Here is a 16,265-nt window from a genome sequence, read left to right as displayed (position 1 = left end):
TTCACTCATTGTGATGTAATTTTCTGTTTTGTGTCAGTGCATCTCTGAAAACAGCAATCATGAGTGAAATTCAGAGCAAATATCAGCAGAAACAGTGAAGATCAGTCAGAATATGAAGCTGATTCAACACTTGTCCATCATGCAGTGATATAGTGTCAGTCAAATGCAGCTCGTGTCAGAAATAAACACTCAGCCAATCAGATCAGAGGAAGTTAAACACAGGAAGAGCTGCTAGTATTTAAAGACAGAGTTGTGAGCATATAATGAAGAGGAAGACTGACAGAAAGAGAAAATGGCTGATAAGTGTCATCTGTGTCTGCTGGGACTGATCTTTCTCTCTTCACTTCTCACAGGTAAACACATCTCTACTTTCTCTACATTCAGTGGGATTAGTCTGAGAAAGAGTTCATTTAGAGATGATCAGTTTATTTTTGTTATTTTATTTGGTTTATTCCTGAACAAACTTAGACAGTCCAATACTCAAACATCTATGTATTATTTTCATATTAAGAGTGTGTTTGTTCATTCAACAGCTTCATGACAAATAAAAAATTTTATTCTGTTTTTAATCTTGTGATTTTTTATGCTGATATTTTTGTTTTGTTTTGTTTTCCTTTATTAATATATAATACAATGTTCACCCAAATATCCTTGTGTTTCAGGTATCAGTGGAGTGGATGAGTCTCGTGTGTTCATCAGTTCTGGTGAAAATGTCCGTCTGCCCTGTAATAATGCTCTTCCTGACTGCAAATCAACTACATGGAACTATAATAACAGACATTCAGCATTAGTTGAACTGATATGTTTAGGGATAAAGAAGAAAGACACAGAGAGACATGAGAGACTGAGTCTGGGGTCTGACTGCTCTCTGAACATCAAGAACATTGCAAAAGAAGATTATGGATATTACAACTGCCGACAATATGTGAATGGACAACAACAAGGAACTGATACACCTGTTTATCTGCATGTTCTTCACGGTAATTTTACTTTTATATAATCAATTTAAAATGTAGAAAAAAATTCTTAATTTAAACTCCATGATGATTGAGAAGTGTGTGATTTGTGTGTTATTTTGTGTTTCAGTCTCTTCATCATCCTCACAGACTGAGATCAGTCCAGGCAGCTCTGTGTCTCTCTCCTGTCAGTTGTATTCATATACTGGAGTCTATTGTGATGATTGGATCCGTTCTGAGGGATATCAGCTGTTCTGGGTGAATCAGGCTGGTGTTAAACTGACGATATCAGACTCCAGATATCAGATATCAGCTCCAGGACGCTGTATCATCACTCTGACTACAACACTCCTGAATGAAGATGACAACAGAGAGTGGAGATGTCAAGTTACTCAAAGAAATCAACTCAAGACCTCAGCCACATTTACTGTCAGGAAACCAGGTAAGAAAATAATTGCTTTAATCATTTTAAGTTCAAATAATGTCAGTTACACTAAGAACTATTAAAAGGACTGCTGTAAATAATGACAAAAGTCAACTTGACAGCAAAACTATAATATTTTATATAATGTGGTCATCAAAGTTAAAACAGAATTGTCATGTTCTACAGTATGATGGATCCAAATTAACATTGATCCTTTACAGCTCAAGATACAACAACGACAGTGATTCCAGTTCGTATCACAAACCCTCAGAATCACAAAACTACAAACAACCACAAAACTAAAGGTAAAGTAAACTGTTTTTCTCACTTCAGTGTTTTTGCGGTGCATAAGAGTTGTCTTATTTGTTAACTAAATGATATATGATTGTCATATTCTACAGTGATTCATCTGAACTAACATTAATCTTTTACAGCTCAAGCTGATTCAACAACAGCAGTGATTCCAGTCCACACCACAAAATCAACTACAACAACTGCAGTAACTTCTACACGAGGTACAGTACAAAAAATATATATTGTCACTGATGTCAGTTTTACTGGATCCTTTCTTGTCCATGTTAACAAATACATGCAATCACTTCAGTTAAATTGTTTCAATAAAATAAATAGATTAAATGAAGTGTTGCATATGAGTAAAGGTGAAGACCTGTTTGTGTTCAATGTTCAAATGTTGTTTCTTCTTTTGAGGAGTTAGTGTTCTGTTGTAGTTTTGTGGTTTCCATTGAGCTGAAGGGTGGAGCTGCTGGTTTGGTTGTAGATGATGACTCTGGTGTTTGTGGTTTAATGCAGTGAACATGGAAGTGCTGATGTTAATGCAATGAGAAATAGTGTTTCATTTGTTCACTGCATATGATCTGTTAGCCAATATTTGTCAGTCTGTATAAAGAGCATTCAGTCTGTGTGCGTCTGTCGGCCCCTCGCCCCATCAGACAATCATAGACAACATTCACACACACCTAAGATCAAGCTCCACTCTTCACCACAATGGAATAAAACACTGGGTTATTTGTTGGCTCATGTACTGGGTTGATTTTTCAGTGTTGGGTAGTTTTTGTGTCACCCAGTCATTGGGTTAGTGTATGGGTCAATCTCACTGACCACTAAAACTATACACCCCAAGATAAATCAGCCCAGCGCAGACTTACTTCAACACAGCTGTTGAGTTACGGTCAGAGCGCAGGCTTTTTGCATCCTTTACAGGAGAGAGCAGTTCTCAGCTCCACATAATTGGTGCCTTTCTAAAGCAAAATAAGGGTTGTATACATTTTATTTCATGTTTAGTCTTTACAGTTCTGTAAATTATATTATATTACCGAATGCTAAGCAGTCTCTCAGATTGACCTTTTTTTCTTCTCTTGATTGTGTCTGTCGTCTTTCCATCATCTTTCCTGCAGTGATTGTGATTATTGTTGAGTTTGCAGTGTTTGCTGCTCCTACTGTGATTCTTCTTCAGATCATCTGTGCAAGAAGAGCTGGTGAGTTTAAGATGATTCAAATTGATCTGGAACAAACTCTTTAGTCATGAGAGCTCAGTGAATGCTTTTGTGTTGAATTATTTTGCAGAGAGGAAGGAATAGCAGCATCAAGTGGAAATAGTGATGAACACAGTATTAGAGTAAAATACTCTCTACTAATAACAGGCCAGATTACAGCAAGATTTACACCGATGATTTAAATTCATAAACAAATCCTTACTTTTGAAAATATATGATAAATTATAAAATATATTTTTTGACCATTACGCGGCTGCTGTACCACGCTATGTACGTTATTTGGTAGATTTATTGACTGTGTGTTTGGATTGATTACTTGAAATGTAATTAATGTCACTTTTAAAATAAATCTACAGCAAGCATTTTGACATCTTATGTAAACATTCCAGTTAATTGTAACCCAAGTGTTTATTTACAAGATCCATCCAGCATTCCTCAGCTGCTTTAAGTACTAGACGTGGCTGCTTATAGACACATTTGCATATTTAAAAGAAATCAATGCAAAGCACTATTAATTACTGTAAAAATCCAAATCAGTTTGTCTCTGTAGGAGCAATTCAATATCACACCCTCCAGTTAACAATGCCTTTTACTTGTATTTTTCTTTGTGTTCACTACCATGTATACACAAACATGATGACTAAGACTAAAAAGTGGATACTCGTTCATATTTGTGTCTCTTAAAGAGATGTCAGAACCAGTCCAGATGATTCAGTGATCTTAAAACACTTGTTTACAACTAAGAAACAATCATTGTTGTGTATATAACTCTGTATAAGCACTTTCTCTGCCAGTTTCTGGCATAGAAATATGTCATATAATATTCCTGATTACCAGAAAAAAAATGTTTTGAGATATTTGTATTTTTTTCATGTCATTACATTGTTTATAGTATAAGAACAAAATTGAAAAATAAAATTATAATAAAATTATTATATAAATTATATTTTATTCATATGTAATGCTATGTCCTCTATAGAGGACTTTAAAAATCATCATTATTTTTAAAACAAAGACATGAATTGACAAACAAATGCAAAAACTGTTTTTCATACCAAACTTTATATAAAGATAATTCTCAACTTTTTTTTTTAAGATATAACAGAATGATTTGATATATATATATATATATATATATTTTTACAATGTATGTCACAGTTCTGTCTGTTTATGTCTTTGGTTTCGCCCATTTTCTCCCCCTGTTGATCTGTGTCATTTTGGTTTAGCCCCATCATCTGTGTAATCACCGTCACCTGTGTTTGATAATTAGTCTGTCTTTATAAGTCTGTTTGTTTCTTGAGTTCTCTGTCGGTCTTTGCAAATGTTACTTGTGTTTCGTGTGTGGTATTATCTGTTCTCCTGCCTGATCCTGCTTGTTACTCTGAAGAGTTTATTAAAATAGTGTTAATTGTTAATCTTGTCTCTCGTCTCGTTGAACCAGCACGTTCCGTTACAGAAAGACCGACCGAAACAGTTTTTTCCGGCACCTTCCCCTACGTTTATTTTTTCGTTTTGTTAGCCTCAGTGTTTTGTTTTTTGGTTTTGATTTTTCTATCATGGATCCCACAGTTCTCCTGATCCTCCTGAGGCAGGGGGAACGCTCTCTTGAGGACCACACACGTGAGTTTCTCTTCCTGGCAAACCAGTCACACTTCCCGGATAGCAGCCTATGCGTCCACTACCGCCTAGGACTGAACTCTACCACCAAGGCGCTGCTATCCGGGGAGGGTCCTCAAGAGAGCCTGCCGGATTACATCGAGTGGGTGTTGGCGTCCTGCAAATCATCCTGGACTATCGACTTCGTTGAAGAGGACGCCAGCCCCACTCCAGACCCAGAACCCAGCCAACCATCACCCCGACAAGCGGAGTTGCAGCCCGAACCCACCGCAGATGGAGAGCCAGAGCCGAGAGCGACAGAGCCCAAGCCTGACCCATCTGACCAGGTGCGAGAGCCGACTGCAACATCGGCGACGGTGGATTGCCACGTGGAGCGAGAGAGGGCGATAGAGAGCCCTGCCCACTGCACCACCACTGAGGGTGAGCTTGGACCTAATTCTGGGGACTTAATAGACTTTTTCTCGGATCTCATCGAAGATAACTCTGGTAACTTAATTGACTTTGATATGGAAATATCCGTCTGTCCTGTCTGCCCGGAATTCCCACCCACCCACCCTCTGTCATCTGATGCCATGTTCGTCTGGCCGCCGCTGTCCCCTGACAGCCCCTCAGCTCACCCTCAGCCCACCACCTGTGCAGTGGGCTCGCCGCGGGACTGCCAGCTACCATCGGCGTCTCGGCTGGAGGATCCCTCAGCTCCGCCTCCAGCCTCCGAGTCCTGGACTCCGCCTCGGCCCTTCGACCCCGCGGTTCCACCACGGCTCTCGACGCCCTCCTCTACACCGTCGCCCGTCGATCCACCAGCTCCACCGGGCTCCATCGTCTTTTCGGCTCCGCCCTGGTCAGTCGTCACCCCATCGTCACCTCAGGACTCTGCTCCTCCGGCTGTGCCTCGTCGCGCCGTCCCACCGGCTCCTTGGGACTCCTCCTTCCTGCGGGCACAGCCTCCATCCTCTGTCGCTCCGGCTCCGCCGCGGATCTCCGGGACTCCGCCTCCGTCTCGGGCGCCAGAGCCTGTTCCACCTTGGCCCTCCGGATCCTCGGCGTCACCCCGGATCATCGGCTCTCCGTCTTCGCCTCGGGCTCCTTCTCCATCTGCTCCGCCTCTGTCGGTCGGCCCCATGGAGTCGGCACGCCTTCATCCACCATGGTTCCTCCCTCCGTCGGCTCCACAGTGGGCCGTCATCATGGCTGCGGTCTGGGTCAGTTCCTCCTGCCTTACGCCCCACCCATGTCCTCCCTGGCTCCTCCCTCCGTCGTCGCCCCTCTGGACTGTACTGTTTTTCACCTGGACTTTTGTTTTGGTCCCCCTCCTGGGGTGGCGTCCTCCGCCGAAGCCGCCATGGACATTTTCTGTTTTTTTTCGCCCCTCTTTTCTGTTTTGTTTTTCTTTTTCTACGGCGCGAGGACGCGCCTATTCGGAGGGGGGCGTAATGTCACAGTTCTGTCTGTTTATGTCTTTGGTTTCGCCCATTTTCTCCCCCTGTTGATCTGTGTCATTTTGGTTTAGCCCCATCATCTGTGTAATCACCGTCACCTGTGTTTGATAATTAGTCTGTCTTTATAAGTCTGTTTGTTTCTTGAGTTCTCTGTCGGTCTTTGCAAATGTTACTTGTGTTTCGTGTGTGGTATTATCTGTTCTCCTGCCTGATCCTGCTTGTTACTCTGAAGAGTTTATTAAAATAGTGTTAATTGTTAATCTTGTCTCTCGTCTCGTTGAACCAGCACGTTCCGTTACAATGTATCTATAAACTGTGTGTAATTTGCATATTAATATATTTTCTGGGCAACATATAATGAACAAATAAGTGTAATAATTGAAAAGATTTCATAATACTATCTAATATTTCATAGCAATATTGAAATATAATTTATTTCCCTAATAAATATATATATATATATATATATATATATATATATACTGTAAACACGCCATTGTCTCTAGAATGAAACCATTGAATCCAACTCAATGCCTATACATGCCAGAACAGTATGTGTCGCTGTAACTCTGCCACAGAGATACACTAAAAACAGAGAGCATGAACCTTGCATTCTGTATACACACACAACACAACACAACAACAACAAGACAAGCATAACACAATACATTTATTAATCTGTGTTAATCACTGTAAAAAATTTCAGACCCCCCAAAATTTTTTAGTGACTGATCACATCTAAACTTTTCAATTGGCCCAATTGGATATTCTGCTAATTGAATTTTATCAATTGTGGCAACAGTCTGTTAACATTGGCTCAATGAGATATAATATATTGAGCCAATTTAAAAACAAATAAGTCTACCAAACTATGTTATTGGCCCAATTAAATATTTTAAATTGTGGTCGCATACATTTTTGGTTTTACCTATTCAAATATGTATATCGGTAAATGTATATTTCTAAAACAATCTTACTGAATTGTTTATTCCCTGTTGTACCAAAAGAAAAGGAAAAAAATATTAAATGACGATACATTGCCACATTTTAATCATTTTTTAATGAAATCTTCAACATAATATGAAAATTCTTTAAAATGATAAATACACAGTAAACTTTCTATAGTATAAAATGTAATAATTTATCTGAGATTACTTCCACCAATGTTCAGTGTATTGCCACTGAATATTACCATTCTCACAAAAGGTATTCTGAGCTCATGAAACTGCATCTTACCTACTTAAACATTAAATGTAAAATACATTCATATATTAAAAATGTCAAAAACACCATCAAATTTAAGTAATAGGGAGATTACTTCAAGCAGTGTTTACAGTAAAATTCTGTCATTAATTACCCTCATTTCGTTCCATATAAACATAAAAATAGAGTAAAACTCTATTTTTATTTCTAATTTCTATATCAAAATTTATATTCTATATCTTAATTTGTTTTCTGAAGATAAACAAAGGTTTTTATGCGTTTGGATTGAAATGAGCGTTAGTTATTAATGACAGAATTTACATTTTTGGGTTAACTATCCCTTTAAGTCCTTACAGTACTCACGATGAGTGCATACAATAATCCAAAGAGTACAATAAATGCAATTTCCTAAGTTGTCAAGCTCCACCTCCTCTTCCAGCACAATGGAGACATTCAATCAATTGGTCGCATTTAGTTATTCAGGGCTTTTAACAATACGGGTTGTGTGAAAGCAACTTTACAGTATTAAATAAGACAATAGTGTCAATAGTGCCAAAGTTCGTTGTTGCAGCAAACTCAGATTTGCAAAGGTCTCATCTGGTTCCCATGGTCTTGCGCCAACGGCCGTCTAGGTGAGGAGTTCTTTACTGATGATCCATCTCTGGGGCTCATCTAGTTGATTTGGTGTCTGCTGACATTCAGGGCTGTAGAGGTTGTCTCTAGGTGTTGATCCACCATCTGGGCTGGGTACAGACTGGATCTGGCGGCTACTGTGACCTTGGAATAAATGAGAACAAAACAGACTAATATTAATGTAGAGGCCATTCTTCTTACAATGCAACAAGCACATCAGGTGTTATGGGAAGTGTTCCCAGTTCCAGTTGACCTAACATTCAGCACACTTGACATGTGCCACTGCTTACCATTTCAAGAAGTTCCATTTTCATTGCAGTTGTGTGGTTCTCCAATGGCTTGGTATTCTGCAAAAACAAAGTATAAAATAGCAATGTCAATACTAAGTCTACATTAGAATTAGCAGTCTACATCCAAGCCATGTCTCATGGCAGCTTTCAAGAAAGCAACTCCTGACAAATTACATCTAAGAACTAATAGTATTTGCCATTAATATGAAACAAAGATTCACTAAAGATAAATACTCACTGTGAAATTCGTAATGGTTCCTTTTCTTTACCAAACGGTGCCTCTTGAGCTCAGACCTGGCAATGGTGGGTTAAACTAATGGGGGAAAAAAAAAATTATAGCAGAAACATATTCCTTGTGTCTCATAAATTGTATATAATCATTATACAGTGAGACAATTTTTTTTTTAGCTTAATAAATAGTAACTTTGGGTAACTGTGAGATAGGGGTGTAGTATTGATAAAAAAATATATCTTAATATTTTCTAAAATGATCATTAGACGATATCTTTCTGAGTGTGTTATTATGCTGGTATGTATCTTATGGACTTCTGTAGCATCTGAAGTGACAACGAGATGTTTTTACAGATGATTAATTCAGCTCAAAGAGACATGAATGCATTTAACCCTCAGTTACACATGAAAAATAATATTTAGATATTTTAAACAAAATGTTGAATACTGATATATGGAATTTAATTATGTTAAACGTGAAATTAAAACCGCCAGTAGGTGTCAGTAAGTCCATGTTTATAAGTGAGTCATTGCGATTGAACCGAATCATTTAACGGTTGATTCATTCAAGAATCAAACACCGTCATATTGCACAGACACGCAAACCAGTGCCCTGGCTGTGTTTGGAAAGATTTTTTTTGGCGAAATAAAGTAAAAACAGGCATTATTGTTGTCATAGTGATGGAATAATTGTGTGTTGATTGAGAAGTTAAACAGCCAATGGAAATAAGGGGCGGGGCGATAAAAGCAGTTCTAGCTGAGAGAGACATTATAGACATCTGTTCTGGTCATTGTTAATAAACTAAGTTCTGAGCAACAGTTGTTGTAAGAGAGACTTATTTGACATGGTGTCAGAAGTTGTGGAGACTTAGAAGATGGCAAAATTCGCTCCACCCCCGAACTTCACTTTTGATAGGCCTCAAGAGTGGGCCGCATGGCGTCAGCGCTTCACGAGGTACAGGATAGCAACGAAGCTTATGGAGGAGGACGGAGAGGTACAAGTGAGTACCCTCATTTACGCCATGGGACCAGAGGCAGAAAATAGATTCAACTCGTTTACATTCGAAAGAGACGAACAAAAAAAAGACTTTGAGATTGTGCTCGGAAAGTTCAACGAATACTTCATCCCGAAAAAGAATATAATCCACGAGAGGGCGTGCTTCTACCAACGCATACAAAGGCCGGGAGAAAAGGCAGAGATGTTTATCCGTGCACTTTATGAGTTAGCAGAGAGTTGTGACTTTGGTGCACAGAAAACCGAAAACATCCGAGATAAGCTTGTGGTTGGCATCAGAGACAAAGAGCTGTCAAGGAAGTTACAGTTAATGACAGACCTTACCTTAGATACAGCGGTGTTAACAGTAAGACAGGCAGAGGACATCGCTCAGCAGGTGAGCCAACAGGAGGAAGGAGCGTCAAGCAGTGTTCAGGAGGTTACACGCAGACGACCTGAAAAGAAAAGGACATGGGATGAAAAGAGATCGACAAAAGGAAGGAACGAGGGGATGATCAGCGGCAACAGGTGCGGAAAGTGTGGAAAAACGAAACACAGAGACAGAGCGAAATGTCCCGCAGCAGAATCCGAGTGTCGTAAGTGTAAAAAGAAAGGACACTGGGAACGTATGTGTTATTCAAGGACAGTAAATGAAGTAACAAAAGAAATACGCACACATCCAGGTGAAGATGACTCATATTACTTGGGTACTGTAAGAAAAACTGGGACTGAGGATACAGAGACCTGGTTTGTGAAGCTGAACGTGGAAGGCTCCCGGGTGAAGTTTAAAATTGATACCGGGGCTGACGTCACAATCATTAACGAAGAGACTTTCAACTCACTGGGAAGAAAAGTGAAATTGAGCAAAACGCAGGCGAGATATGATAGTCCAGGTGGAAGGATATATTGTTTGGGACAATTTGAAACAAGCACGGAATATAAAAGCAGGAAGTTCACTTTCACAGTTCATGTCATGCAAGGCGATACAGTAAACAATTTGCTGAGCCGAGAACAAGCCGTAGAGATGGGCTTAGTTAAAAGAATCGAGCAAGTCAGTGCTGCATTTGGTGAACAAGGGACAATGAGAACCGAGCCAGTTAAAATAAGCCTAAAAGACCATGTAGAGCCTTATGCAGTTCACACAGCAAGAAGAGTACCTATACCTTTGCTCCCGAAAGTCAAAGTGGAAATCCAGCGAATGGAGGAGAACGGAGTGATTGAAAAGATAACGTATCCGACGGACTGGTGTGCTCCGATGGTACCAGTAATGAAACCCAATGGAAAAGTGCGCATCTGCGTTGACCTAAAAAAGCTAAATGAAAACATAAAAAGAGAACGGTACATGTTACCCACAACCGATGAAATTCTTGCCAAACTCACAGGGTCGAATATATTCTCGTCATTGGATGCCGCAAGGGGCTTTTGGCAGATTCCCTTGCACAGTGAAAGCAGCCTCCTCACAACATTCATAACCCCGTTTGGAAGATATTGCTTCAAACGTCTTCCATTTGGCATAAGCTTAGCGCCTGAAATTTTCCAGCGAAAAATGAAAGAACTCCTAGGAGATTTAGATGGAGTAGCCGTCTATATGGACGATTTAATTGTGCACGGAAAAAATCAAGAAGAGCACGATGAGCGCCTGAAACACGTTCTGACGAAAATAGAGCAGGCAGGACTCAAGCTCAACAAAGAGAAGTGTAAGTTCAGACAAAAAGAGCTTCATTTTCTGGGGCACGTTGTAGACGAGAGAGGAGTCAGGCCTGACCCGGGGAAGGTACGAGCTATAGCAGAGCTACAAGCGCCAAGGACGGTGACTGAGCTAAAACGCATCCTCGGGATGATAAACTACATGGGACGTTACATCCCAGACTTGGCAACAGTGGGGAGCCCATTGTTTGACTTGCTAAAAGGGACCGCGGCCTGGACTTGGGATGAATCTCAAGAAAGAGCGTTTCAAAAGCTGAAAGAAACACTTATGACTTCCCCTGTTCTCACGTTCTATGATCCAAGAAAAGCCACAGCGGTGTCGGCAGACGCTAGTAGTTACGGACTGGGAGGAGTTCTACTACAGCAGCACGGAGACAGCTGGAAACCTGTGGCATATTGCTCAAGGAGGTTAAATGATGCAGAAACCAGGTACGCACAAATTGAAAAAGAATGTTTAGCGGGGGTCTGGGCGTGTGAGAGATTTGAGAAGTACCTCATAGGCCTGGAAAGATTCCGCCTTATAACTAACCACAAGCCGCTAGTACCTTTGATTAATAAAAAAGATCTGGACTCGGTACCCATACGATGTCAGAGACTTTTAATGAGGCTGATGCGATTCACGGTAGCCGCTGAATATGCACCTGGGAAGACATTAGTAGTAGCAGATACGCTGTCGAGAAGCCCCGTAAGCGACGATGCGACAAATAGCACGGTGAATGAGGTAACCTGCTACGTGAACACCGTCGTGGCCAGTCTACCAGTGTCACAGTCGAAGTTAAGTCTGATTAAAGCAGCTACTGAAGCAGACGAACAGTTGCAGTTGGTTAATAAGTTCATAAAGTATGGGTGGCCAGAACATGTCAGGAATGTACCAGAACGTGTCAAAGACTTTTATTCGGTGAGAGACGCGCTGTCTGTGAGTCAAGGATTGATAATACTGGGCAGACGCATCTGTATTCCCCGAGGACTGCAAAATGACATTCTAGAGCGCATACACGAGGGACATCTGGGGCTCACAAAATGCAGAGAGAGCAAATTCGTCTGTGTGGTGGCCAGGAATATCGTCAGACATAAAGCAAAAGATTGAGTTGTGCACGTTTTGTCGTGAAAATAGAAGAACGCAAAGGAAGGAGCCTTTGAAATCGACCCCGCTACCTGACAGGCCGTGGCAGCGCGTTGCTATAGACATTTGTGAGAATAAGGGCCAGATGTACCTGATCGTTTGTAATTACTATTCACGCTTCATTGAGATACTGCATCTACCAACCACCACAACGTCACAAGTGATAAACAGACTGAAAGCAACATTCGCTAGGTACGGGATACCTGAACAGGTCTTCAGCGATAACGGTCCGCAATTCACTAGTGAGGCATGGACAGAATTCAAGAAAAAATATGACTTTGAACACGTCACATCAAGCCCGTATACGCCACAATCAAATGGGCAGGCGGAGAGAGCTGTCCAAGTAGCTAAACGCATCCTCGGCCAGGACGATCTGTTCCTCGCTTTGATGTGTTACCGCTCTACACCACATTCATCGACAGGAGTGAGTCCTGCCGAGTTGTTGATGGGCAGGAAAATCCGCACTACACTGCGTACGTTGAAGGAAAACCTGCACCCGAAGTGGCCAAATAGACAGCAAGTGAAAGAAAGAGATGCATCTGCTAAAATGCGACAAGCCTTTTACTTCAATCGGAGACATGGAGTGCGTGAATTGCCCAAATTGAAGCCGGGAGACGCGGTGCTGATGAAACTGGATGGAGAACAGCTGTGGAAAGGCCCAGCACAGGTGAAATCAGAAGAAGTCGCTCCGCGTTCGTTCATAGTGCAACCTCCGGAGGGAGTGGGAGAGAAGAGGCGGAACCGTAGACACCTGCAGGCCGTGCCAGCGGAATATTCTGATGCTGAGGTTGCGGGGCAGAGTCTTAAAGAAGAGCATGCCACGAACGAGAATCAGCCGGAGTTAAGAGCACTTATTACAAAACAAGGAGAAACTGTGACCAGGTTGGGAAGATTAATAAAACCAATTGTCAAAATGGACCTGTAGTTAAGAAAAAGCAAAACACTAATTAAGAAATCTAGGCATATTGCAGATGCTGTGTAATAATGAGAGTTAGATAACAGTTCAGATGAAAGAGAAATAAAAGTGTTTAAATGTTTATATTTTTTTTAGGTAACTGGGAAAACTGTTAGGTGCTTGTTAATCCTTTAATAGAATTATGACAGTGTGTTTTGGGGATAGGAAAGAAAAGTAAAAGGGGGAGGTGTCATAGTGATGGAATAATTGTGTGTTGATTGAGAAGTTAAACAGCCAATGGAAATAAGGGGCGGGGCGATAAAAGCAGTTCTAGCTGAGAGAGACATTATAGACATCTGTTCTGGTCATTGTTAATAAACTAAGTTCTGAGCAACAGTTGTTGTAAGAGAGACTTATTTGACAATTGTGTCTAAAATGCAAGTCCTTTAATATTAATTTCTTGTTTATTGAACTGTTGTATAAAACCAATATTAAATTTGCAATCATGCGGCTTTTTGGCGGAAAACGTGGCACTCTTCGCGTGATACTGATTTTGAAATTACTTAACCCTCCTGTTACCCTAAAATCCGCTAACACCTTTTTCCCACTGGGGTCAATTTGACCCCAAATTTAAAACCTCTAGAATATGATATTTTTTTGCTAAAAGGTTAGTGTCAGGTAATTGATGTCTTTGTTGACTACTTAACTACACTCTGAACTTTCACTGTCAAAAACCTGTGACAAAATCTCACTGACAGAAAACCTTTGCGTAGAGGCCATTTTCGATTGAGAGAGCAATTCAACTGACAGTGGTTCTCGCAATACTACAGGTATGGTTGTGTTAGTTTTATTTTTTATTTTTATTATACTTAACATATAAAATTATAGTGCATATTATAAAATCATAGCATGTTATAGTGACCTCAATATCACCCAAAACAAATGTGTGTAAATTTTTTATATTTCTTATGTTTTATACAGCTAAAAGAACCTGGGGTCAAATTGACCCCAAAGAACACCGATGTAACAAAAATGTGTACAGGGCATTGAACAAATAATATCATGTTAGTTTTATGTTTACCAAGTTTTCCCCATTAAATTAGGAAAAGTCATTCAATCTGAAGCAAAAAAAAAAAAAGTCAATTATATATGTACATACGTTAAACATTGAATGGGGTCTCCCCCATTTTCTCCCCCTCCCTGTATCATATGTGCTCAATCTACATGCATTTTAATAGACTAATCAATCATGCAGTGACAAAACGCACTGTAAACGCGCTTCCTCACTAGTCTAACTTAATCTTCATCACACATAACGTTAATGTATTCGTGTAGTGCACTCTGTCAGGCTTGTTTTTTTCGTTTTTGCGATATACAGGATAATGTTAAAAGCCCACATTGATAAAACAAAATTATCAAAGACAATAACGTAATATGTCGCACTAACCTTACCCAAGAGGTAAATGCGTGAATTCACAGTTATTCGGCAAAATACAATGTAATGTACGTGACTCATGACTTAATAAATACAAAGCTCAGTACTCACCATAACTTTAAGGATAGAAAATCCGTCTGTAAATGATGTTTTGTCGCCCTCAGCATCGTCTCAATTTTCTCGTTCTCCCGCTCACAGGAATTTGAATTCACTCCACCAATGGTTTCTCTCATGCGCATGCGTATTGGCCTTTTCTGCTGCAAAGCTTGTTCGGCTAAAACAGATTTTTCACTTCTGCTTGGTAGATTGGCTGAGCACATTTTAATATGTTTGGCGAATATATATTTTTAATTTTAACTTCAGACCTTCAGCTAAAATTACTTCAATGCATTATTTTGTTTGGGGATAATTATTGGGAAGCAATTAATTGAGTCAATATTTATTTGTCAGTTTCCACAATTTTTCAAAAACGAAATTTTTTACAGTGATGTTAGTTAATTAAAAAAAAAGTTGTTCATAGTCTGTTCATCAAAGTCAAAGTCAGCTTTATTGTCAATTCTGCCACATGTACAGGACACACAGAGAATTGAAATTATGTTACCCTCAGACCATTCGTGCATAACAGATAATATTAAATACAAAAGGCAGGATTCAAAAATTTCAAATAAATACAATTTTACATATAATCTACAAAAAAAAAAAAAAAATAGAAATAATGGTACAAGATAGGGAGTGCAAACCAAACAGAGTATTGCAAATGCAAACAGTATGGTGCAAATAGAGCTTGTAAATATGAAAGTGACAGAGAGCAGTCTTATCCCTGGTGAGAAAAAAAACAAAACAGCTAAAACCAGCCTAGGGTGGTTGGCTGGTTTTAGCTGGTCAGCAGGCTGATTTTAGAGGGGTTTTGACCATTTTCCCATGTCAGGCTGGGAAACCACCAGCTAAAACCAGTCTGACCAACTAAAACCAGCTACTTCCAGCCTAAACCAGTAAAGACCAGCCAACCAGCCTAGACTGAGTGTGTGTGTGTGTGTGTGTGTGTGTGTGTGTGTGTGTGTGTGTGTGTGTGTGTGTGTGTGTGTGTGTGTGTGCCTGGTATTCATCATGTTATGGGGACCAAGTTTCCCCGCAAAGATAGTAATACCAGTAGATTTTGACCTTGTGGGGACATTTCTTAGGTCCCCATGAGGAAACAGGCTTATAAATCATGCAATCTCCTGTGAGGGCTAGGTTTAGGTGTAGGGTAGGTGTAGGGCCATAGAAAATACGGTTTGTACAGTATGAAAACCATTACGCCTATGGAATGTCCACATAAAACATGTAAACACAACGCGTGTGTGTGTGTGTGTGTGTGTGTGCGTGTGCGTGTGTGTGCGTGTGTGTGTGCGTGTGCGTGTGCGCGTGCGCGTGCGTGTGCGTGTGCGTGTGCGTGTGCGTGTGTGTGTGTGTGTGTGTGTTGGTTTTTGTGGTTTACAAGGACTTTTGACCTGAATACACACCAGCATTACAGGGACATTTGGGTTTATGAGGACAGGGACCATGTCCTTATAATTCCGGCAATGTAGAAGCCATTTTCTAAGTCCCAGGAACTCCCTCTCCAATTTTGGCGCCATGTCCTAATATACCACAAAACCCTGAAATCTTACTATACACTGTGTATCTCTGAACTCGAGAGTGCGCCCCTGGAGCCGGGACCCGGTACAACACCTGCGTCATCAAAAATTTGCATATTACACGCAAGTGTAAGTTTTGAGGCCGCTGATTGGCTAGATCGGTTACGTGGGCGGGAAATTGCGAAAAC

General features: G+C 40.5%; 1 protein-coding gene across 1 annotated transcript; it reads left to right on the top strand.

Moving 5' to 3' along the window:
- Nucleotides 1–292: 292 nt before the first annotated feature.
- LOC141338903 (uncharacterized) lies at nucleotides 293–2,978 on the top strand. The gene is made up of 6 exons (XM_073844551.1): nucleotides 293–353; nucleotides 663–980; nucleotides 1,087–1,398; nucleotides 1,815–1,895; nucleotides 2,796–2,876; nucleotides 2,965–2,978. Exons 1-6 carry the CDS (start codon nucleotides 293–295, stop codon nucleotides 2,976–2,978), a joined length of 867 nt encoding a protein of 288 aa, XP_073700652.1.
- The last annotated feature ends 13,287 nt before the right edge of the window (nucleotides 2,979–16,265 follow it).

This window comes from Garra rufa, chromosome 1 (assembly GCF_049309525.1).
Source record: "Garra rufa chromosome 1, GarRuf1.0, whole genome shotgun sequence".
In the NCBI taxonomy this organism is placed as follows: Eukaryota; Metazoa; Chordata; class Actinopteri; order Cypriniformes; family Cyprinidae; genus Garra; species Garra rufa.
Note: the sequence above shows the minus strand (reverse complement) of the source record. Positions and strands in the feature narration are given on the sequence as shown.